General features: G+C 40.9%; 2 protein-coding genes across 3 annotated transcripts in view; both read left to right on the top strand.

Moving 5' to 3' along the window:
• FRS2 (fibroblast growth factor receptor substrate 2) overlaps positions 1-7522 on the top strand; it is a 47982-nt gene extending 40460 nt beyond the window's left edge. Inside the window, exons 6-7 of the mRNA XM_052668966.1 lie at positions 19-182; positions 2303-7522. Of these exons, the coding sequence (XP_052524926.1) occupies positions 19-182; positions 2303-3253 (1115 nt within the window). The 3' untranslated portion in view covers positions 3254-7522. The remainder of the gene's footprint in view (positions 1-18; positions 183-2302) is intronic.
• A 5536-nt stretch (positions 7523-13058) lies between these two features.
• Positions 13059-24765, top strand: CCT2 (chaperonin containing TCP1 subunit 2). 2 transcript variants are annotated; one of them, XM_052668964.1, is made up of 16 exons: positions 13059-13194; positions 13746-13820; positions 14261-14326; positions 15193-15304; positions 16615-16691; positions 17597-17709; positions 18579-18781; positions 18968-19068; positions 19156-19283; positions 20645-20748; positions 21325-21444; positions 22053-22181; positions 22276-22379; positions 23212-23311; positions 23670-23811; positions 24460-24765. In XM_052668964.1, exons 1-16 carry the CDS (start codon positions 13192-13194, stop codon positions 24488-24490), a joined length of 1608 nt encoding a protein of 535 aa, XP_052524924.1. In that variant the 5' UTR covers positions 13059-13191; the 3' UTR covers positions 24491-24765. The 2 variants fall into 2 exon arrangements, with proteins under 2 accessions (XP_052524924.1, XP_052524925.1); XM_052668965.1 differs by having other exon boundaries at positions 21325-21450; positions 22059-22181.
• Positions 24766-25787: the final 1022 nt, after the last annotated feature.

The raw sequence follows: 25787 nt of genomic DNA, 5'->3' as shown, positions 1-25787 counted from the left end.
ATTTTCTAATTGAATCAGCTCCTGGGTTCAATGCACAGAGTTTACCTAATGGCTATCCCAGATATCCATCTTTTGGAGATGCTTCATCACATCCTTCCAGCAGGCACCCTTCTGTTGGAAGTGCACGCCTCCCCTCTGTTGGTGAAGAATCAACGCATCCTCTACTTGTAGCAGAGGAGCAAGTGGGTATTTTTTTTCCTTGTGTAGTTCATGTCCAACACTTGTTCAGATTTTTCTCCTGTTTATTCTGTAGGCTTATGTTTTCATTTTTTGTGCTGTTCAGTCAGGTGTAATGTATTTCTACTGTATGTTAGTAGTCAGAAAAGTACTTGTTTTGTCTCTTTAAAATGATACTTTCTAGGATAGTTGGCTGAGGATTTGAAGTTTTTGTATAAGAGTTGAGGTATAGAAAGGATGTATTGGCATATGCTCTTTTCAAAAATTTCATAAACTATTTTTAAACTCTTAAGTTGGACTTCACAGAGAGAGATCTTGGTCAAAATTATTTACGCCTAAGTCTTCTATTTGTTAAATAATGGAATAATTTAAGTTAGAAGCGATCTTTACAGTCCTCCAGGTCTTACTGTGGAGTTAAGAGGAGAGACCTGCACAAAGCCCTGTCCTGTCGTGTTTCGTACACTGAGTGGTGATCCCACAATGTCTCTGAGCTTGACCACCTTACTGTCAAAGCATTTTTCCCTTACTCAAATTTCTCCTGTTACAGCTGGTGTTGATTGCCCTTTACGCTTTTGTTGAACATCTCTCATATGTTTCTGACTCTGTCTTCTCTTTAACTGTCTAAAAACAGTTGAAAAGTGCTATTAAATTGCTTCCTAGCCTTTACTTAAGGCAACAAAGACATCTCTCTTGGCTTCTCTGTGTATATCATGTGTTCCAGTGCCTCTAATCATGGCCCTTCACTGGATTCTCTCCAGTACACTGGTGTCTCTCCTCTTCTAGGAGCCATCAGTCCAGATTCAGTATCAACAGTACTGAATTGAAGATAATAATTACTTTCCTTAACCTACTGGCTGTGTTTTAAGTAACACAAACCAATAGACATTTTGTATTCATTGCTGCAAGGGTGCACTGGTGATTCACATTCAACTTAGACCTCTGGTGCTTTTCTACAAGACTTTTATCTAGTCAGTTATTACCTGCTCTGTGTTGTCAGTATTGTTCTGTGCCAGGCACTGGACTTTACGTTTGCCTTGCTGAACTTTATGAAGTTTATGTGAGGCCATTTTTGTAGGTGACTGAGGTCCTCAATGAAAACCTTACCAGTCTGAGAAAGAACACTATCAGAAACTTTGAGGCTTTTCTCATCATTCAGGTTGCTGATGAAAACGTTAGTTAAATTTAATAAAATATAATCTGGTGGTAAGAAAAAACTGTTGAAAATAAAAGAAGGTGAGCAGTGCCAAGTGAACTGTCTTTTGGGAGAGAATTAGGTTGGAGCCACCACAGAAAATTTTAGGAGGAGTTGTTACTGCAGACTGGATGAGTTTAAAGAATCAGTGTAGAGTCAAGTGAGCTGTAAATAACACTTCAATTTGTAGAGCTTGACAGAGAAGTTGTAAAGGTGGGGTGAGTCCTGCTGTCAAATACTGCCCTTGCTATTTGAGTGTGCAGGCAAAGTCTAAGTTTAGAGGTGGTGTTCTTTAGTCCTTCCCTTTCAGACTTGAATGTTGCTCTGATGTGGGAACTTGGAAGGATAAATTAGTATCTTCCTGTCTGTTTTTGTGGCATCTGCTGTTAACTCCTGCTACTTCTTAATTCTGAGTGCCACGGTTCATATGGAAATGCAGTTTTTCTGTTTCAGCTTCTGGTATGAGGAAGCTGTTGGCTCTTGAAGAAGGAATGCCTGTTCTTTCTGAAAGCTAATCTCATTCTCACTCTTGAACTGAGTGGTATACAAGGTGCAGTCCTGATTATATATATATTTTTTAATGGACAGCAGATTTCCTTTCCAGTGTGGAAATTAGAAAGATAAATTTAGCCAAAGCAACTCTGGAATTTTTGGTCACTGTCATGGTATGAGAGGACAAAGCAGAACTCTGCTTTACTAATTTGTCCAAGCGTACTAATGAGCTGGGCTAAAAAAGCCCAAGGTTTCTGTGACCAGAGCAGAGCTGGAATAGAACCTGAAAAGCTGCAACTAGAACGCAGCTAAATTCTGCTCTTTTATTAGAGTAACGGTAACAAAACCAGCAATAAAGCAACAGTAATGAAAATAGAGCACAGCTCAACAAAATGTGACAGAGACAGCATAATTTCCTTTATTTTTTTTTCTCCCTTTCAGGTGCACACTTATGTCAACACTACTGGTGTACAAGAGGAAAGAAAAAATCGATCGAGTGTGCATGCGCCACTGGAATCAAAGCTTTCAAACACTGAAACAACTAAAGTAAAAGAAGATCAGATATGTACTGATGACAGAGATGCTCACGTTCTCCTGGAGCCTGAAGGAGTCAAGTTTGTTTTAGGACCAACCCCTGTTCAAAGGCAGTTAATGGAAAGAGAGAAACTGGAGCAACTTGGGAGAGACCAAGTTAGTGGCAGCAGCACAAACAATACTGAATGGGACACTGGGTACGACAGTGATGAACGCAGAGAAACACCATCTGGTAATAAGTTGGTGTATGAAAATATAAATAGGTTATCAATCCCTAGTGCCTCGGGGGTCAGGAGAGGTCGTTTGACATCCACCAGTACCTCAGATACCCAGAACATTAACAACTCTGCTCAGAGGAGAACTGCGCTGTTGAACTATGAGAACTTGCCATCCTTGCCTCCTGTTTGGGAATCCCGCAAGCTGAGTAGAGATGAAGATGACAGTTTAGGACCAAAGACCCCATCTCTGAATGGCTACCACAATAACCTAGATCCAATGCATAATTATGTCAATACAGAGAATGTAACAGTACCATCAAGTGCTCATAAAATAGAATTTCCACGACGTCGGGACTGTACCCCAACAGTCTTTAACTTTGACATTAGACGTCCGAGTTTAGAACACAGGCAGCTCAACTACATACAGGTTGACTTGGAAGGTGGCAGTGATTCCGACAACCCTCAGACTCCCAAAACCCCCACCACTCCACTTCCACAAACTCCAACCAGGCGCACAGAGCTGTATGCTGTGATAGACATTGAAAGAACTGCTGCTATGTCAAGCCTGCAAAAAGCACTGCCCCGAGATGATGGTACTTCTAGGAAAACTAGACATAACAGTACTGACCTGCCTATGTGAGCCTGGGAAGCATTAAATCATTTGCACCTTTTGTGAAGTTTATAAAATTGAAGATGCAAGTACTTTGCATTTCTTAACACTAACGCCTTTTATAGACTAATAGAACTTTTTCTGCATACTTCATGTACTTGTCTAACTAAAGGGAATTAATGTAGAGCAAGTATTCATTTAGGTAACACTATTTCATTCTATGGTAGTAATTACTGCATAGCAGCATCGCCACCTTTCACAGTGCCTCTTTAAATTGATTAGAGTCTGAGTGACATGCCAGTTTTGAATTTATAAATATTCTGGTTTGGTGCCTATAGTCGTTAATGGCATTCATAACACTTTTTAAAGCCTCTTGATATATGTGTTATTAGCAGGTAAACCTAATCTTTCAAGACAGATATCTACATTCATTTCTCATTGACGTGGCTCCTTCAGAATGAAATGTATGTAATTCATTAACTCAGTTTGATGTACACAAGATGCATTGGTTCATCTCAAGGGATATAAATACCAAACTTTTTTTTTTCTTCATCAAAGACCGTATGGGCAAGAAGGCATTTAATTCCCTGTAGTTTTCTTAAGTGGTGTGATATTTGAGAGGTCATATCAGAGTCCGTTGATCATTGCTATAAACACATCTAAACCCAGCCTTAAGCTACTTCAGATAGAAGAGAATTCCAAGTGGCATATCATGTTCTCTGTGAAATCAGATGGATTTTAATGTTAGAGTTTTTTTGTGAAGGAATTCACAGGTTGGCTATATGAATTAAGGCCCTTTTGTCATTTCTTAGTTCACTGTGCCTTCCTTTCTTTGCATTTGTGTTTCTTTGTTGTTTTAAGAGTCAAAATTTTGTACATAGCTTTAATTATTGTTCAGGGTTGTGTATGTGTTTGTCTCACTCTCTGCATTTGACAAAGAAAGACTCTTGAAGGTCAAATGTTCGTCTTTGTCCAGCGTTGTACTTCTTTATGCCTGACTGAGATACCCCAGCTCTCCAGCAGCATGCATTATTGCACAACTGGAAAGGTTTATTATGCAGTCATTGTCTTCCTCTAAAGATTCAGACACAGGTTACGTGGGAGTCAGGGTACTGGACTTCGTAGTTCTTTGTAGGAAACTGTACATTCTAGCAATGTGCATCCATAGATGATAGTATAATTTAGAAAGAAATGTAGTAAATTATCTGAAGGTAGTATTATCTATGAGTATACTTCTTTTCCTTTTTGCAGTTGGTGAATTTGGTTTCAATAATAGCTGCACAGTGTTACAGGTACATCCAAGCAGAATGTCATTTGAATATGCCAGATGCACCCTTAGTAGAAATTGTTTCCTTTTCTCAATGCTCTGAATAATTTTAGAATTCTGGCAGTATTGCAGGTGCACCTTGGTACTAGCAGCAGCAGAGGTTACTCCTGAGCCTGTAAAGGAACTGACACTTGTGAACTGGTGTGATGTAAAATAACCCTTGAACTTTGTGAGGAAAAACATGCAAGAAAAGCCATGTGAAGATCTGAAAAATAAATAAGGGTCTTCATGCAATATTTAAAACTGTGTTATTTAAAAATATATATATTTTTTCAGGTTTTTAAATTGGAGTGTATCCCTGTATCTCTGTTAACTCTTTCTTTGGTCTTCTCTCAGTTTTTAGTGGTAGCAACGGTAGCATCTGAAATACATGTTTCTTGCCACATCATTAAGGGATATCAGGCAAGTTTTTGACTCTGAAAGACTTTAATTATTCTTTATAGACTGTGTGGTATCGAAATACCAGGTTTACAGAGAACACAATTTGCAGAAGTAAGAGATGGATGTGCTGAGACCATTATGAGGAACTTAATGAGATAATTAATGATTTCATTGTCAACCTATGCAAACTGTTGTGATACATTTTTTGATTTGTGGGGAGAACTTGGTATTCAAGAAGGTGAAGACTACCTAGAACTAGAGATTTTTACAGGTCTGCAGTGTTAATGCTCCTTCATATCTTTTCCGTTGCTTTACCTTGTGTTATGGACCAGTCGTACTGAAGAGAAGCTATGAGGTGTTGCACAATACTGGGTTAATGATACTGGTGTGGTTCTTAACTTAGGAACATATGTTTAAGCACACTTAAATCTGTGAGCCAGCCTACTGCTTCAGCATGTGTTTTGAGGTAAATGTGTGTGATCTAGATAGCTGCCTAGAAATATTTGGTCCTCATCTGTATAGTACAGGTGTCTCAAATTGTGATGAACTCAACCCCTGTAACACAGCTGTGAGGCAGAGGAGCAATATTCATAATTGTCAGATAGGGAAACAGACCTAGTGCAGATCCAAAGTAAGCTGCCAAAATTACAAGAAAGATCCCTCCTTAGTTCTGGTGCACTGCCCTATGCATTTATCCTAGTCTCAAAAGAAGAGATGATCTGAATTATATATATATATTTAATGTAAGTTTCACAATACTTCATGTGGGGTATTTTCTTAGATCTGGTCCCCAGAATTGGGAACTCATTGAGATTTTATTCTCTATGATTTCTGAATGCATAGCCATGGCATTATTTTTCTTCTTGTTTTTAATAGATACTAAATGAAATACTCACCGAGCAGAGTCAAGTGAAAACTTTCTGTAGCCTTAGCTATATTAACAAATCTGGCACCATATTTTCCAGGACTATATTTTATATCCTCTTCTACAGGTGGAATAACGCTTTCTTGTTTTGTGTAAGCTGCAAACGTACTGGGTAGTCCCGTTACCTGCACTGCTCATCTTTAGCCTTCTTTTTATTTCTCTATTTTATGACCCTTGAAGTAGATGTAGTTGTGATGCACTTTACCCTTTGAGACTTGGTAAATGTATTTTCAGTCTCTTTAAAGGTTGTGTTGTTAGGTTTAGTGTCTGTAATTTAGGATTGAGTTTTCAGCTGAAGTCTCACCACAGTATTTAGCTCGTATTTATTTTGGCCCCACAGGTGTATAGAGTGAGAACCTTCAAGTAGGTAACAAATTTCTGTAGTAACTAAGACTAAGTTTCTACACAGTAAGTCCTGCAAGAATGGCAACACCGCTACCAGTTCTACTGTTCTCCCATCGCATGCAATTGGCTGCTGCCCTTCAAGCACGTTTAACGAGGGAAAGCCTTTAACTGTAGATATTCCTTCAGTGCAATGACTTGTGAAAGACATTGGAGTATCTTTTAAAGAAAGAAAATGTCAAAGCGGTGACCAAAAGTATGTAATAAAATTGTACTGGAAATACACTCAGTGAGAATCTAATCCGTTGGTTGTATAACAAAAATATTTCTCCTCAAATCGATGCGAAGAGGGAGTCTAATTTTAATTTGGTAGTGTTTCCCTGCAGCTCCAGAAGAAAATTAAAAAATGACTTTTAGCTATTATTCCTGACTGTTGTTTTTCCCCCCATAAGTACATTTTGCATATGTGTTAAATTTAATGGTGTGCATTGAAACACTATTCTTACTAAAGTCTACAAACCTTTTGTAGAAATCTGAAGGGTTTTAAATATATTGCATATCATAAACTGCTTAATCTCCATCCCCCTTGCTGCCCCAGGTACCTAAACATTCTTGTGTATTTAAAGCTCTGAGTAGGGCTTTGGTATAGAAGTGACCAGGGAAGGGTCTTAGCTGTATCAGGTTCAAAACTACGTCAGAGAAAGGGCTGCTCTTTTGCTGGAAACTGGCCAGCAGTTGATTTTGCTGGATTTTTGACAGTGTGTTTGCTCAGAATCTGTTTTTTATGTAACTGTTTCACATTGAGATGGAATCACGAAATGGTAAATTGCCTTCACTGTTGGGGAAGTAAAACTGCAAGTTCTGGTCAGCTTCATGTACTACTTTGAGCATATCATGCTGTATTTGATTTGGACCTCTATTTCTGAGCAGTATTCTCCTCTTTGTGTAATGTGGATTCAATGGTGGGTTTTGTTTTGGTTTTTTTTGTTTGTTTGTTTTTTTTTGCACTGTACAAACTAACTTAGTGGTTGCAAATAAGATAAAACTGATTTATTAGGAACTGGTAGTTGACTGGGATCTGAAGTTTTTCTGTAACCCCAAGAAGCCAAAAGAAAATTGAACCTTCTGGTTTGATAGACAGAATTAAGTGGTTTTGGAATTTATTCTTAAGATCTTTTCCCATCTTTTCTTTGATACAACAAATCAGGCGTTTATATTTGACAGTATTCACTTAATATCAACTAAAATTCATTTACATCTTTATTTTAAATTCATATACACTCCAAAAAAAAAAAAAGAAAAAAAAAAGAAAAAAAAGAAGAAATTCCATCACAAAAGACTGCGTTAAGATGGAGTCAAGGCTGTTGGTGTCCTTCATACATAGCGTGCATTGAAAAGACACAAAGTCATGAGCAAAGGTCCTTTCACAATCTTTAGAAATTACTTCCTCCTTTGGACAAGATAAGTGAATTAAAAAAAAGTCTTAGTAGCTGTAACTCTGACCATTTGTATGTTACTTCTTGTGATATTGTGCTGTAAGGTATGTGACTAAGTTGTCAGATGTCTTATGAGGATGTTATCCTAATGTGGTGTTTGCTCCAGATTAACGCAGTGTTTTGTTTGGAACTGTAGGTGTACAGATAGAACATGAGATATAAAGTTACCTTTATGGTTGATGAAACGAGTTTTGGACATTTCTATATTTTTATATATTACAAAGGGCATTTTGAATTTTTTCTTGCAGTTTTAATAATTACTTCGTGTGGTAATATACATACATTGTGACAGTTTTCTGATATACCCATTACTTTGGTGTAATTCTATTTTATGTAGCAAATATGTGTATATACACAGGAGATTCTGTAAAAATCCGATTATGAAATAGGCTCGAGCCCTTTGGAACAGGGACTGTCTTCCTGCGTGTCTGCAAAGCCCTTCATGCCTCGGGGTCCCAGCCACAGCTCCCATCCGAGACCTGTGGTGAATAAACTGTCAAGAGATGAATGTGAAGGAGCAGCTGTTCTGCTCTCTGAAGAACCTCAGTACAAAGGTGCCATGAAGCTCACCTTGCCGCTCCCCAGTGCCATGCCATGTGTGGTTACTCCCAACCACTTGCCAGCAGCCCAGAGAGCCTGGGGTCGGTGCGTCCTTTGCTCTGGTCCTGTCCTTTGGCAATAGAAAAGGAAGTCTGAGGTAGGAGCTTTGATGTCAGAGAATCTGCCTTCCTAGCGCTTGGGCCTCATGCAGCATCCCTTGAAGCCAAACTAATTCATACCTGCGTCTGGGCCTCCGAGTGTGTTCCTACAAGATTGAGTTCTGCTGACAGCAGCTCTGTTGTACCTGAGGACCTTGTTGGTCAAGTTCTTCAGGAATGGTCTAAAAATACTGTAAAAATATAAATATATTTAATTACATGTACTGAAAACAGAAATCCTATTTGTTGTGGTCAGAGTTCAGATTACTATGTGAGTTTTGATTTCGTAGTTGTACCTGCATATATATTGCTTTAACTATGTTGTATGAGAGGAAGTGAGTCTAAAGTGTGTGAAAGGTCAGGATTACACCTGTATTTGTAATGGTTGTGTTATTTAGGAATGGATATCAGTGAACTTAACTCCATATTAATGCAGTTTTTTTGCATTAGAATATGTGTGTATATCATACACCTGCATTTTATATATAATATATTATATATTTGGTACTAACTTTGTATTTCCCCTGAAATTTGCCAAATCTTGAAGACAAATGTTCTCACTTGTAAGACTTTGGTACTTAATAACTGAATGTATATGAAATGCTCTGGTATGAAAGACAGCAATGTTGTAGAGTTCCCCACGACACAGATGTCTCAACCAGCAGGCATGTTGCCTTTTTCTGCGTGTTACATCTCAATCCACTGCAGCATCACCTTATGTCTCATGAAATATTGTCTGTGTTTTACCTAAACTGCAGAGCTGCCCTTACAATACAGCTGACAACAGTTCTATCATGTGTGCTGGCTGGTAGGAGTAAGAATACAATAGTCACCAGTGTGCCACAAATGCATTTATTAAATGCAGAAATACACATTTCTACAAAGGCCAAAATCTTATGTTGTATGTTCCTTTCTTGTCATTATATTGTATGATATTGTAAGATTATTGTATGTCCTAATTTGCATTATAAAATGTTTTTCCTACTTAAAGGCATAAATATAGCAACTTTGTATAAAGGTAGCTTTCTAGATTTTTATTTCTTTTATATAAAAAGGTCTAAACAGTGAGAGTATCATTGCCAAACTGTTTATAAAATTTCAGTTAATTTGCCCTGTTTGATGAATTTGTTTTAACAAACATTCCATATTTCTTTTAAGAAAATTATATTATACTATGCAGAAAGAGTGTATTTTTATGCCATTCCACGTTAATCTTAAAACAAAAAAACCTTGAAAAACAATTTTCCCCCTTGTTTTAAGCTATCCTTACTGAGAAAGCTTACCAAATGTTCATTTTTAAAGATGTATTATGTATTACGACAACATTTTCCCCTTTACCAGTGCCAACTTCATTTGGAAAAAAAAATAATAATTGTAGCATGGCAATAAACTATTGATTTTACATTGAAAATAATGTGTGGGTTACTTCAATATTTACTACTGTGAGTGCTGATATGTACTGCATTAGTCGCCTTTTTTGCTTTTCTTCAAATCACCGCTTCAAGGCAATGATCAATAGCTATTTTTTCCCTCTAGTATTCCATTCAGTGGTGGGAAGACAATCTAGAAGACAGTGACCCGGTGTTTGTAAATTTTTCTACAGGCTTTTGTTTCCTTTTTGTTAGAGCTCTGTTCCTTTCTTCTGCCCATAGGCCTGGATTTTTGTTGATGTAGTGCTGCTATCTGCTACTTGTTAGCAAATCACCGTCAAGTTATTAAATGACTAAGATTTAATAAAGCCTGAACTTTTTTTTTAGCGTTGTACCCAATGATTTCAGAAAGCGTAATAGGAAAAGTAAATACAAGGTTGAAGCCCTGTCCAGATGGCCTCTACGATTTCCTCCAGAGATGATAAAATGTAGTGATCTTGTCCTGCATGATGCAAGATTTAGATTAGTTTGAATTAGTAACTAATTTATCGTAGAACTAAACTATCATACAACAAAATTATCATACAATGGCTTGAGTTGGAAGGAACTTAAAGACCATCTAGTTCCAAGCTCCTGCCGTGGGCTGGTTGCCACCCACCAGCTCAGGGTGCCCAGGGCCCCATCCAACCTGGCCTTGAACACCTCCAAGGATGGGGCATCCACAGCTTCTCTGGGCAGCTGTGCCAGGGCCTCATTACCCTCACAGTGGACAATTCCTTCCTTGTATCTAATCTAAACGAGCCCTCTTTCCGTGCTATAATAGCTAAAATGAGCTATTACCCCATGTCCTGTCACTGCACTCCTTGACAAAGCGCTTTCCTCTAGGTCCCTGTTTAGGTAATGGAAGGCTGCACTGAGGTTTCCCCAGAGCCTTCTCTTCTTGGGCTGAGCAGTTTCAGTTCTTTTAGCTTGTCTCCATAGTAAAATCCGAATAAGTGATAAATAAAATTAATAATGTGAGGGATGTAGTTGCTAAAATATCATGCAACTGATGTAATCCATCGCTGTTACCAGTAAAAATATGTTGTGTTCTGAAATTTTGAAGTTGACTTACATGATGTTTAAAAGCCAATTCTCCACCAATAATGCTACAGACTGCTCTTGAAAGCACAATAATACATGTGTTAATCTACGGCATCCAAAGGGCTGGATTTTGTGATGATTGTTTTCCCTGAGCGTTGGGCCTGCACTGGACCTGGAGCTGAGGGGCACAGAGCATGCAGAACAGTCGGCTCCAGAGCTGAAACGTGCAGCATAGTCTGCTCTTAGACAGTCATCCCATAACAGGGTGAGGTGAGAAGTAGTATCAGTTTAAGGAGCTTCTGCTTGTAGCAAAATACTGCAACGAGCAGAGATCAGAAGGTACAGCTTCAGCATTGGCATGATCTGCTATTGAGTGTGTATGTGTATTTTTAAGTGCAAATAATCTTAGCTGAGAAGGTTATGTTGGTTATTTGACCTCTGGGGTTTTTTGGGGGTTGTACTGTGAAGCACAAAACTTGTTGTCTCAGTTCATGTTAAAACAACCCAGAACGCAGCTCATTTATATAGCTCAACTTACACCACGATAACAGAAATGTGAATTAAAATCAGTATTAATTCAATGTGCATCTTACTAATGCTTTGAGATAAAAGTAGTTATTATCTTTGTTTTTTTCCAGTCTATTACCCAACCCAAAACTTCAGACATTTTTCTATATATCTATGATGGAAACTGAAGATGCTATAATTGAATCAGTACTCATTTTCAGAACAAGACTGGAGTGAAACCATGTCCCATTCCCTGAATAGAACAAAAAAACCTTCAAAAAAATCCTATACTAGGCATCCTTACATTGAGAGACAACTATGAAAGGTGGCAGAGTTTTAGGAGGTTGTTATAGCTCTCCATTGGGAAAGACACATGGCTTTGGCCAGCCTGAGTCTCGAACACACACTCAGAGATGTTTCTTGGGATGTGCTTTCTCAAAAGGCTTGGCTTTTTTAGCCAGAAAAACAGAAAACAAAAAACCCACCCACAACATTGGAGAGAGCACAATCCCAATCTCTGGCATAAGTAATCTGACCGTAAGAGAATACCAGTTAGAATACGTTCTTGAGGAATAAGTCATAGAAACCAATTTATGTGTATATCATAGAACTGTGTGAATTGGAAGGGACCCTTATCGGTCATTTAGTCCACCCCATCTGCAATGAACAGGGGCATCTACAGCTACATCAGGACGCTCATAGCCCCCCAGCCTGACCTTGAGTATCTCCAAGGACAGGGCATCCACGACCACTCTGGGCAACCTGTTCCAGTGTCTCACCACCCTTACTGCAAAAAACTTCTTCCTTATGTCCAACCAGAATCTCCCCCCTGTTAGTTTGAAGCCATTTCCCTTGTCCCATCACAACAGACCCTGCTAATCTGTCCCTTTCTTTCTTGTAGCCCAGCTTTAGACACTGAAAGGCCTCTATTGGGTGTCCCCAAAGCCTTCTGATTATTGACCAGCTGATGAGTATCAGGATCACAAGCTTTATGAGGATTAGCTAGGGGCCTGGGATTGTTCAGTCCAGAGGAAGCTCAAGGGAAACCTTATCATCCCCTACAACTGCCTGCAAGGAAGTTGTATTGAGCTGGGGGTTTGCCTCATCTCTCAGGAAACAGCGATAGGATGAGTGGTAACAGTCTTAATTTACACCAGGGGTGGTTCAGACTGGGTATTAGGAAGAATTTCTTCTCAGAAAGAGAGATGAGGCATTGGCACAGGCTGCCCAGGGAGCTGGTGGAGTCACTGCTCCTGGAGGTGTTCCAGAACCATGTGGCACTGAGGGCCGTGAGCATGGAGTGGTGGGCTGATGATTGGAATAGAAATCTTCATGGTCTTTTCTAGCCTTCATGATTCTATTAATGATGCCACGATTGTAGGTGGCAGGCTTTTTGTTAGCAGAAAAAAATAACAGCACCAGGCTTAGGTCGGCACCGGCACAGCTGTACTTCCCAGAGAACTGGCAGCAGTGCTCCGGGTGCCCTATGGGAAACCACTGAGAGGAGAGGGACCGAGAGGACTGCCTCCCTGATCTAATTCTGCTTGCTTTCAATGGGCCATACGGGCGATACAATGACACAAGCCTGAGGCCGGCAGCCAAGCTCACGGGAGGCCAGCCGCAGGCGCGCCACGGAATTGAAAAGCGGGCACGGCAACCCGCGAGGAGTCGGCGCGGCAGCGGCCGTTCCCGCCTCCGCCGGGGGGGGACTACAGCTCCCACAGCGCCGCGCGGCGCCTCCGCCGCTTCCTCTGACGGCACTTCCGCCGGGCGCTGGTGCTGTGGCGGCGGTGTGCGCGCTTATCCCGTACCGGAGGCGGCTGGGTGTCCCGCGGCAGCATGGTGAGTGGCGGGCGGCCCCGCGCCGTGCCCACGGCGCTTCCACCCCAGGGGGAGAGGAAAAAGAAGGCGGCGCGGAGCGGCGGGGGAGCCCGCGTGTGGCGTGGGGGAGGAGATCGGGCCTGGAAGGTTCCAGAGCGCGCACGAGGCGCGCCCGTTAGGCCGCGGGCGGGTCCCGGCGCCGGGTGGGGGCCGATGCGGGGATGCGGGGATGCGGGGTGGGCGCTCGGCCTGAGGCGCTGCCCGGGCCGGCCCTGGGAAGCCAGGGGATGGCGGCACGCTTCTGGTCGCGTCTCTTTGAGCAGACGCGGTCTGTCTCACCGTCTTTTCACCGCGTAATTCACGTAATCTGTCGGCGAACAGATCGCGATACGGATTTCAAACAAGGAGTCGGTGTATTCAGTATTAATGTTCTCGTTATCAAAGCCAAATGGGCCACAGGAATTACTTCAGCATTAAAACTGTTCCTTAAGATTGCTGGTGTCGGGGTTTTGTGTTTAAAATGCGGTGTTTTGTGAAAGCTGCAGAAGTATTCTCTGCTCTCGCTGTTGTAGGCGTCCCTTTCCCTTGCTCCCGTGAACATTTTCAAGGCAGGTGCAGATGAAGAGAAGGCAGAAACCGCTCGGTTGGTAAGTTTCTTCTCTAAGATAAACTGGTGATGCTCTGGGTAATGATAGTCGTTCTTTTAAATTTAAGTTTACTTCCAGTTTGTGGTGATGTAGAGCTTCATCTGCCTCTTACTGTCTTTTGCTGTTGCAGAAAATAGAAGTGTTTTGTGTATATCAACAGAGTTCTTCTGTATCTCAGCTTTGGAGGTTCACAAGAACCTCCTAAGACTTCCTCAGAAGTCTTTTGGCTCTGATATGTAGTTTAGCGCTTACTGCAAAAATGGAATACATTTTGTCTCATTGTTGAAATGTAGCATTCAAGGAAATTGGAACTGGATTCTGCTGGGAGTTTGCCTGTAGAAGAGTTTGGTTAAGATGTCCCCTTGGAAATTATAGCTTAGCACTTACTTATTGTTTTAAAGTAGAAATAATTTTCTAAGGCATATTTGCTTTCATTATAGTCATCCTTTGTTGGTGCAATTGCTATCGGTGACCTGGTCAAGAGCACTCTGGGACCTAAAGGCATGGTAAGATAGCTGCAAGTTCTCAGTGGTTCTACCTGTTGATCTGTGGCCATGACCCATGTAAACCTCATGAAGTTTCACCAGGCTAAGTGCAAGATCCTGCACCTGGGTCAAGGCAATCCCAAACATGAACACGGTCTGGGCAATGAGTGGATAGGGGGCAGCCCTATGATGGAAGACCTGGGTAGATTATTGAATGAAAAGCTGAATATGAGCCGGCAACATGTGCTTGCAGTCCAGAAAGCCAGCCGTTTCCTGGGCTGTATCAAAAGAAGTGCAGTCAGCAGAGACAAGAAGGGCATTTGTCCCCCTGTTCTCTCTTAAGAGGGCATGCCTGCAGTACTCTGTCCAGGCCTGGGGTGCCCAACACAGGAAGAGCATGGAGCTATTGGAGTTGGTCTGGTAAAGGTCACAAGGATGATGAGAGGGCTGGAGTACCTCTCTTACGGTGACAGGCTGAAGGAGCTAGGCTTGTTGAGCCTGTAGAAACAAAGGCTCCAGGGAGACCTCAGTGCAGCCTTGCAGTACCTAAATAGAGGCCTACAGGAAAGCTGGGAAGAGAGTGCAGTGACAGGACAAGGTGTGATATTTTTACACTGAAAGAGGGCAGGTTTAGATTAGATATAAGGAAGAAATTCTTCTCTCTCAGGCACAGCTGCTCAGAGAAGCTGTGGATGCCCCATCCTTGGAGGTGTTCAAGGCCGGATTAGATGGGGCCCTGGGCAGCCTGAGCTGGTGGGTGGCAATCTTGCCCAAAGCAGGAGGTTGGAACTAGATGGTTTTAAAGGTCCCTTCCAATTCAAACCATTGTATGATAATTTAGTTATAATAGTTGTGTTTCAAACTGTTCTAATTTTTGCATCATGTAGGACAAGATTCTCCTGAGTACTGGCAGGGATAGCACGGTGACAGTGACCAATGATGGTGCAACCATCCTGAAAGCTATTGGAGTTGACAACCCAGCTGCCAAGGTCTTGGTTGGTGAGTTTCTAACAGTCTGTCATTGTCATACTTGGAATTTCTTCACTTGCAACTTTCTTACGTAGTTTTAACTTCTTCATAGAAAAATATTCTACATGGTGTGAGAAATTGACATATTCTGTGATAGATATTGCATATCTATACTTGAGAGCATCTGTCTGGCCTTACTTCATTTTGATGATGATCTTTAGGCACAGGTTGAGAGAGGGATGGCTTTTGACCACTGCCAGGTTAGAATAGGTCTCTGTTGCAAACAAACGGGGAATTTGAAGGGTGCTGTGTTTGATTTGCATCTCAGGTTTTTCTGTGAGTTACAGTTTGACAGCCTCTTTGTCTGGCAGTAACATTCTTTTTTCCTTAAAGTAACTGTCTCGCTCCAATTTGTAGGAGGGAGAGGAGGTTCTTTTATTATCCGTATACCCGGCGTGAGATTAAGAGGCAACGGTTCAAGTGTTGGTCCGACCAGTTTATTACAAAACCTGATCAGGGAAATGGGGAAGGGGAGGACGGACACTACTATGAATTAGGGTAATGGGGAAGGGAAGGAGGGTGATAGAAAAGAAGAAGCAAGGAGTCTTTATAGGAAGCAAGAGGGACATAGTCACCACCATGGATCCAGCGTGGTTCATAGTTCAGTCTTTGATCTTCAGTAGCGGTGGGTCGTCAGGCAGAGTTGTTCTGTTGACAGTGACGATGAGAAGCACGACGAGAGACGACCATGGTGATGATGGCCCCTTTTCAATAGTTTCAGAGTGGTCGAATCAGCTGTCTTTGGAGTGACAGCTCAAATCCAAAGAGGTTGAGTCAGCTCTCCTTTGAGTGGCAGCTTCTGGCTCTGGGATCTCAGCAGAAAATCCTTTGTTGCCATCTTCCGGGCCTTGCCAGCAGATAAGAGGGAGCAGGGATGCCCATCTGCATCCTGTTTCTCACAGAACACAATGGTATCATTCCCCAATTTTCCCACAACTAGCTGGAGCTGTTTAGTCACAGGCCAGATCTTCAACCAGTAAGCAGTAAACACTCCTGAGCATTCTCATCCACTCTTCTACAGAGCAAGCAGCTCTGGGGGAAGGGGCTTTTAAATGTTCCCAAAGCGATATCCATTGTCACACGGTTAGCACCCATTAGTTGCCTCCTCAACAAATCACTCAGAGTCTTATCACAAGAAATACCTCAGGAAGCAAGCTTTGAGCCAAAAAAACAGAGAAGGAATCTCACAGTAACGAGAGAGAAAAATGCTCTTGATTACAGCTGCCACAGGTGTTCGGTTTGTTGTGAATCCAAGCATTAATGCAATGGCTTTCTTTTAGATATGTCAAAGGTTCAAGATGATGAAGTTGGTGATGGAACTACGTCTGTCACAGTATTGGCAGCTGAGTTACTGAGGGTGATGTATTAATGTTTTTAGATGTTTTTATATAGGCTGCATAGTCCTGGGATATCAATAGGAGATGTGTTGCTGATGCTTATGAAGTGGGCTCCCAAAGGATAGGAATACTTTGCCCCATTGCCATTAAACTGATGGGAAAAAACCCTTAGGTACTGTCTTCATGTATTTTTTGAAATATATTTTTATATTTGTGGTCCATATAAGTTATAAATTCACAAATATTTAGATTTGGTACAGTTAAAAAAAAAAAATTCTCCTTATTTCGTTTTGCTCCTTTGAAATCCTTTTCCACTATGTTAAGAGGGGAAAGACCAACCTTGTCAAATTCTGTTGCGTGCACAAGACCTGAATTCATAACGTTCCTTGTAAACACAGCACATTGAAGATTGCCAAACGCTATATTTGAAGTCACTGTGAAATAGATCTTAGAACTGAAGAACTCAGACTGTACCAGGGGAATCAATGGTCATGGTTTGTGGATCTGAGATCAGGAGCATCTGAGAAATGGCGTGTCAGCTTGCCGACTTCCTTGCAAAAGGAACTTTGAGGGGGTTCCTTGCTCTCCTCTGGGCCCCCACTCCACGTTATGTTACAGATTTAAGTGAACAAGGAGCTTGTGTAACGGATGTGTAATCAAGTGAGAGTTGGCTGTTTTGTTACATGTGTCTGGTTTCTGTTTGTATTAAAATTAGTTTTGTTTCTTAATTCCAAGGGCAGATCGTAATTGCCTAGGTTGGAGGGGGGAGTGGAAAGGTGCCTAGAATGTTCTTCTCTTAGGTCTTCACTTTATAGTTCTGATGCTTTTGCTGGCATTCAGAATTTTCAGACTGCTCTGAAATGTCTTTCCTAGTGAATGTAAATGTCCTATGTAAGAAAGCTAATGATTAATTTTGTTCAAATAGGAGGCAGAATTGCTGATTTCAAAGAAGATTCATCCTCAGACCATCATTGCAGGTTGGAGGGCAGCCACAAAAGCTTCCAGAGAGGCACTCTTGAAAGCAGCTGTGGATCATGGGTTAGTAATGTATAGTTGCAGTAGTTCTTTATAAACTATTTGAGATGAAAACTTACCAGTGAGACTTAAAGAGTACTGGGAATTTTTTTGCTGTTTGAAAGCAACAGAGTGATTGAATTGAACATTTGGAGGAAAAGACTTTTGAGTTTGGTGAGCTGTAGAAGCTTTGTAAAACTATTGGAAATTACTTGTATTCAGAAACAGAAAATGAACAGTAATTTTCCCCATAGGCCAAAAGTCTGAGTCGTTATTTCAGATCTCTTGCTCTGATTTTAAGTGTGTTTGAATCCTTTACGTGACGGCACAGGCTTTTCCAAATGCAACGTTTTTGTTCTTAATCAGTCTGAACTATTTTTGTAGTGAAATTACACATTATAGAATGCCAGCTCAGTATTGTGGTACAAATAGTACAAGGACAGTGAAATAAGATTTTTTTAAAGCCTTGATATAGGAAGAAGCACCAATATGTAGTTACCAGGGTGAGTTTAAATGTTTTGCTATGTTACATAGCCAAAAATCTTGGATGTAGTCGTGACATGCAGGTTGCTGATAGAATATGTGCTATTATGGTCCCTGATCAAAACAGCAAACTGCAGGTAAATCACTGTAAGGCTGAACTGATTTTGTAAAAGTAAAGACAACTAACAGTTAACAAAGTACTGTTTCAACAAAAGCTAGGCTAAATTAAACTAAAACCAGCTTCAAAAAAGTCTTTCACCTGTGGCTTCTCCAATTTCAAAATGAGTAATGGATCTTATCTCACAGCACTAAGCAGAAATACCATGATAATGATAGTCTGGTGGTACTTAAGGCTGTGAAATTGAGGCCTACTGCCTACTAATGGAGCTGTGCTGCTACCTTTGTTGTAGTGATGATGAAGTGAAGTTCCGTGAAGACTTGATGAACATTGCAGGAACGACTCTTTCATCAAAATTACTTACTCATCATAAAGATCACTTTGTCAAGCTAGCTGTAGAAGCTGTTCTTAGATTGAAGGGTTCTGGAAACTTGGAGGCTATCCACATCATTAAGAAACTTGGTGGAAGTTTGGCCGATTCTTACTTAGATGAAGGTAAGTGTTTGTGTGTTGGCTGTAATTGTGCTTAAGAAGGGAAGCTGTTACAAGTTAGACATTGCTATGGAAATACTGAATTGTAAGGCACAAGAGTTTTGTTTTTGCAATAATATAAATGGACTGCTGTCCTTTCTTAATTTGAAGTCTTAAAAAAAACCCCACCAATATCTTTTATTATTATAGGCTTTTTGCTCGACAAGAAGATTGGTGTAAACCAGCCCAAAAGGATTGAGAACGCAAAGATTCTTATTGCAAATACTGGTATGGATACAGACAAGATTAAGGTATGTGATAGAACTACTGTTTTGAAACAGCGTTTTCATAAGCAGAATTAACTGTGCAGGCTGAACTCCTTGTTCTCTTTAATTTAGATTTTTGGCTCTCGTGTTAGAGTGGACTCTACAGCAAAGGTTGCAGAAATAGAACAGGCAGAAAAGGAAAAAATGAAGGAGAAAGTAGATCGTATTCTTAAGCATGGAATAAACTGCTTTATTAACAGGTATGTTTTCTTGGAAAAGAGGTAGGGTTTCTAATGCAAACACAAAGTAGTGAGGTTGTAATACAGTATGTGTATGAAGAATAGTATTTATACCTAGATCTGTAAAATTAGATGATGCTGAGGTGAGTGTTTCCTTTGCACCTTTCCTTTGCACCATTCTTCTCCCCTTCTCCCCTCCCCCCCCCCAATGTCCTGTACACTATTGTCCTGCTGTTTGGCTGTTCTGTAGTTAGGGATCCATGGCAAAGCCCAAGTAGTCTAAGTAGTGTTGCTGTAGTTTTAGCATAACTAATGATAGATCTATGAATCTGAGAGTCTTTTCACCCGTGTCACGTCTCACTATGTTCTGTTCTAGTGTAGGCAAAAGAGCAGTCTGTCCAGTAGACGTGGTACAGATGTGTAGAGTCCTAGAGGCAGGGCTCCAGTGAGTGGATTGATGGAAGAAAGCTTCAAAGCAGTGCAGAAAGAATTCTTAACTTCCCATTGCTATGCAGTGTTCCCTGTAAAACAGGTGGTGGCTGCCCTAAGAAGTTCAGGTAGCCATCAGTTGTAGCCAGGCTAATGATATTCTAGTTAGAATGTATTAAGTCTGATTTATTCACTGGTACAGTTGATTTCTGCTTACAGCCATGCTGTAGATCTCTTCCACATCTCACATGCTTACCACTTAAATACGACTGAGGAGATGTGTGATGGGTCAAGGCAATATTGATTTACAGTAGGAAGAATCTTCTCTGTATGTAATCAGAAATGCCACCTGTCTCTTTTGAAGATAGATGATAAGTATCTATTTTCTTGAGGTGTCATCTCCCAGCTTCTGAATTCCTACAGTCCTCCTCTAATTTGAAAGGGAAAAATAATTCGGTTGTTGACCGCGCTTTGAAGAGAGGAGAATCCGTATAAATAAAGAAGCACATACACTTCTCTGTAGTCTTTTAGCTGTGTGCGTGTGAGAAGACTGGCCAGGTACACACGGAGTTGTGTGCTGCTGGGTGTTTGTGTTGGTAAGGAACTAAAGAAAGCCTTTGCCGTGTTGTTCTAGCTCACCCTGCTATAGGATTGGCAGCTAAGCTTCTGTCAGGCACCTAGAATCAAAGGGCTTGGAATTTAAAGCATTGATAGTGTGTCATCAGAGGCAATGTATTCAGAACTATAGTAGTTGGGATTTTTTTTTGGTAGCTTTTTTTTTTTTCCTGTCGTTGCTGTTTGCTTGTGTGTGAGTGTAACTTTGGGTGGCTGGTGCCTCACATACAGCTGTTCTTGTAGCTTTCAGAAATCTACGTCCATGCTGCTAGTTGTAGAATCTTTCAAAACATCTGTTCTTTCTCTAATGGGAAGCTGTGCCTTTGCTTTAATTGTAGACAACTCATCTACAACTATCCTGAACAGCTTTTTGGGGCTGCTGGTGTCATGGCCATAGAACATGCAGACTTCGCTGGTGTGGAGCGTCTGGCTCTTGTTACAGGTATGTAGATTAGACTGCTGTACTGCCTGCCACTTGGAGGTTATTTTTTCTGTCTTCAGCAAATGTCAAAGATTGATCTGTGAACATGGAAAGTACTTAGAATAAGCTTTATTTTACACAACTTGCATACAAACATGTATGGAGGGCTATGAAATTAACCATCAGTAACTTTAACACTAAGCTGTGGATTTATCAAATCGGCATTCTTTCCATAGCAGGTGACTCGGTTTCTGTTTTCAGCATATAACATTTCACTTGTAAAATGATTGATTCTGAATCCTTCCTTCACAATGATGTAAACACGTTTTTTCTACCAACTGTGAACAAAGGGTGATGGCACTAAGCGCAAAATAGAAATACAAACTGGCTAAATTATCTTTGGTGTTGTAAAAATACTTCAGATTAAGTCCCTGCTTGATAAATGTTAGAAAAGTTTGAAAAGTTGAAAAGTTTTTGTAGAAAAGGGAAAAGATACTTTAGCCATGGGAAGTGCAGGATGATAAATTTTCTTTCCTTTTTTTGGTCTTGGCTAGAAGTGAGGGTGCTTTTTGACTTGGTATAATCTTACATTTGTAGGTGGTGAAATTGCATCAACCTTTGATCACCCTGAGCTGGTAAAGCTAGGAAGTTGCAAGCTTATTGAAGAAGTCATGATTGGAGAAGATAAACTCATTCATTTCTCTGGTGTGGCAATGGGTGAGTGTTTTAACAGGGATGACATGCTGCAATATCTGTTAACTCTGTGCTAGCACTGCTCAGTTACCAGGATGGCAATGCCATGTAATGACTTATCTTTTTCTGAACGCTTTGCTCTTCAATAAAGCATGATTCCTGCACAAATACATCTTCATGCTTGAAAACTGTTCATTTACATAACATTGAACATCTACATAAGTGCAAGTGTGGTATCCAGGATTTCTATTTGGGGTGATTAAATTGACGAGAGGAGTAGCAGTGTGTCATGCTTGAAGAACTGGCTCGCTTGTTCTAATAAGATACCAGTACCGTAAATTTCCAGGTGCTTGTTTTGAGGTAAAGGATTCACTTTCTATTAAATGAGGAAAGATTTGGAGCAGCTCGCCAATGAAAGCAGTATAGTGCACATCATTTCAATCTGCCTGTGAAATGTCATCACGCTTCCCCTCTTCCTCTCTACAGATCGATTACTTTGTGTGGAATTTAATTGCGGCCATAGCTAAAACCATTTCAGGTGCTCTGTGATATCGTTGCCTTGTGTCATGTTAACACTCATCTTACTGTTTTGGTTTGTTTGTTCTAAATCTTCCTGCATTTGAACTTTGTAGGTGAAGCCTGTACCATAGTTCTGCGTGGAGCAACACAACAAATTCTAGATGAAGCTGAGAGGTCTTTGCACGATGCTCTCTGTGTTCTTGCGCAGACTGTGAAGGACACCAGAACTGTTTATGGTGGAGGTGAGTATTCAAATCTCTGTGCTATGGACATGATACACGTTTTGTATCACTATTCAACTCATGTATAAAATACTTGTGTGTCTTCAACATACAGGTTGTTCAGAGATGCTGATGGCTAATGCTGTTGCAGAACTTGCCATCAGAACACCTGGCAAAGAATCTGTTGCAATGGAGTCCTTTGCTAAGGCTTTACGAATGGTAAGTTTGTTTAATCAGAGTGCTGGATTAACGTAAATCTACAAGAGCTTGTTGGTTTATTGACTCCTTGTAGCAGGCAGTTGCTTCTCTATCCAGCTTCTGATTTTCTCAAAACTCAGAACTGAAGTACGGCAACGTATCTTGGATGAAAAATTAGGGTTTCTGCAAAAGCCCTTGTGTTCTGTCTAATTTTATTTGTGCTCTAGTGCTATCCAGAAGTTTCTAGACTCCTGCTGGAGATTGCATCTTAGTAGGAATTAGAGTACTGCAAGAAAATAAGTTTATAGGATATTATGCTGCTAACAGACACTCAGTGTGAGGACCAGTTGCCTTCCGGTTTCTCTATTTTAAATTAGGGAAACGCCTCGTTAGGGAATTAGACTGTGAGGAAGCATCTCTCTAAAAAAAAAGTAATTGAAGAGTGAAGTAAGACTTGGCATTACATCTGCTGTCAGCTCGTGCAGGTTTTGCAAACAGAGTGATGTGGTGGTTGGTGCTGACCAGGAAGCTGGATTCTCAAATCCTCCAGTTGTAATTTGAAGTGATTTGACACAGAGACGTATTTCTTTCTGTTCATATAAAATATGGTGACAAATCTGCTGATGCACTTCTGTCCTCTCAGCGGTTGTCTTCCAGTTTTAAACAAACGGGTGGTTGGGTTGGATCGTGTTTCCTCAGTTCTGATCAGTGCAACAGATAATCTACTGGTTTTGATCAGCTGCTCTTCTTGAAACTGAATAAGTAGCAGTGTCGAAGTGTGTGATGTTTTTGACTGTAGGAATCAGTCCATGTGTTAATTAAAACCAACTTGTGTTTGTGTTTATCTGCTTAGATCCCAACAATAATAGCTGATAATGCTGGCTATGACAGTGCAGATTTGGTTTCTCAGCTCAGAGCTGCTCACAGTGAAGGGAAGACAACTTATGGACTTGGTAAAGAGCTTGATGTTATTTCTGTTCTTGGGTTGGTGTTTGAGTGGGGGGAGGGGAGTTAGACTTACTGAACTTGTTTGTCACTGATAAATTCAGCTGGAAGAACTGAGTATATTGATGGCACAGTAAGTGTGCTCATCTAAAAAATAATAATAATTAAAAAAAATGGAATTTTGAACTTAAGGCAGGGACCTTTATGTGAATGACTTTATTTAATACTTCCCCTACTATCAGTATGGTTCATTTGAGCAGGTAAACTGTTGGGTTGTCAGCTTCTGGTAATTTCCTTCCAAGTAAGCAAGAGAAGGAAAAAAATCCATACAAAACAAACTACTTCTTAACCTGTGCTTTCTTTCAGATATGAAAGAGGGGATCATTGGAGACATGGCAGCATTGGGAGTAACAGAAAGTTTCCAAGTCAAGAGACAAGTTCTGCTGAGTGCAGCTGAAGCAGCAGAAATGATTCTTCGTGTAGATGACATCATTAAAGCAGCACCGAGGTATGACTAGCATGTCTGCATTGGTCAGTTCCAGCAGTATGCAGTGACCTCCTTCCATGCAAGAGTGACTGCAGAAAAAGTCTCATTCTAAAACTATTTTATTGGAACGAAAATTGACATCTGACATGCCAGCACTTGTTATATGCGATTTATTTTTGTATGAGCAATATGAACAGGCCTTCAGAGCCATCAGTGCACTCAGAATAGTGTTCCTGAGAAATGCCTACTTAATGTGAAGGCACCATCTCCTCATGTGCCACTTAGAGTACTAAAACATCTGCAGAAGTGGCTGACCAAAATGTAGGGGGCTTTTCTTTAGAAGAATGCATAGTTGAATGTGCAGCTGCTTCTGAAATAGAATCTGCACCTAAAACAAAATTGTGTTTGTTGCAAAGCATAGGAAGAAATCTTACTTCTAGGCAGGTTATGCTGCCCCTACAAAGTAGTTTGCACTGTTTTATGACTCACAGTTCTTTCTTAGAATGGCCAAAGCTTGTGTCTTATCACAAAAGACAGTATCATCTCAAAGCTGTGAGATGAAACTAGCACTGAGTGCAAAATGTCAATTGAAAAATAAAGGCAGGTGGAGGGAGGCTTGTTGGCCTCAGCACAGGGGAAAACTTTCTGAGTTGTCTTTTTTCTCCCCAGAAAACGCGTTCCAGACCATCGCCCATGTTAAACTTCTGGCACCTGAGACTGCGTGGACCAGATCTCACTTAGTAATTTTTTTTTAATGATTTAGTTTTTGTGAGGTTATGGAACAGAAGCTTAAGATGAGCAGCTCCATCAACAATGGCAAGAAGAAAGTGTTTTCAGCTTCTTTTAACTTATTTCAGTTCATGTGTGTTGTGGGTAAGATTCACTTCCACATAAAACATGGGCTTTATACACCGTACAGCTTCTGTTCCTTTCCATGTTCCACTTAAGATACACAGAAATAAAAAATAAAATTCATCAGTGTTGTGTTGGTCTTTGTGTTTCGTATCTTCACTCACACTTAAGATGCTTTAAAGTGAATAGATCAGTTAATGCTAGGGTTGCTCTCTCATCTGCTGTGTGTGCCATTATCACCTTCTTTAGGTTGTCTTTGTTCAGTTTTTATAAGCAGTTTATTCCAGTCCTGGCCACATAGGCTTGGAATTGAAATCCAAGTAATAGGCTCTAGAGTTGTTAGCTTTTTCTAGTGATTGTGGAGTACTGTTTGTTTTCTGATGCTAAGAAGATGAAAAGCTGAAGAGGAAATTTAGGCAGTAACTTAAATCACACTGCAGCCTTTTGCACTGCAAATTCAGTGTAGGATGCTTCAGAGGGAAATAGTTGGGAAGTATGAACATGCTGGATTGAAGAGTCTGTGTGTGTGCTAGGTTATAGACACAGGCTGCCTGCCTTTGCAAATACCTATTATTAAACTTAGGGCAGTTGGTGGGGAATTGTGCCAAACTGCATTGCTTTCCCTTTTTTCTTCCCCTTTAGCCCCGTTTCTGTTGTGAACTGTACATTCCTTCCTATTCCAGTAGTTGGTGCAAAGGTAATGCTTTTCCTTGTTAGGCTAGCGGTGCCTTTAGCTGAAGCAGCATTGAAGCCCGATTCCAACGGCAGCCTTCGCATAAGTTTTGGAGGCGATTCTCAGTAGGGCCGAGTGGCGGCGCCCCGTCTGCATGGCAGCCTGCAGAAAGGAGCTGGCTGAGCTCGGTGACCCATCTGGCCCTTTGCAGACAACACAGCACCTCAGCAAATGACGCCGGCTGTCTGCCAAAGCAGGAAGATTAATTTGAAATCAGGAAAGTATCTATCTGTGCAAATGGTTTTTCTTCCTGAAATGAAGAGAATGGACTCAAAATACTCCTCCAAATCAAAATAGACTTCAAATTACTGCAGTGACAGCGCTGCCTCAATGCAAGCCTTCAAGGAATGGGTGAAAGCACATATTCCCCTCCCACCCACTAAACAGAGTGCTAAGGTAGTTCTGTAGGATG

Source organism: Tympanuchus pallidicinctus, unplaced genomic scaffold (genome assembly GCF_026119805.1).
Source record: "Tympanuchus pallidicinctus isolate F22 unplaced genomic scaffold, pur_lepc_1.0 scaffold8, whole genome shotgun sequence".
Taxonomy (NCBI): Eukaryota; Metazoa; Chordata; class Aves; order Galliformes; family Phasianidae; genus Tympanuchus; species Tympanuchus pallidicinctus.
Note: the sequence above shows the minus strand (reverse complement) of the source record. Positions and strands in the feature narration are given on the sequence as shown.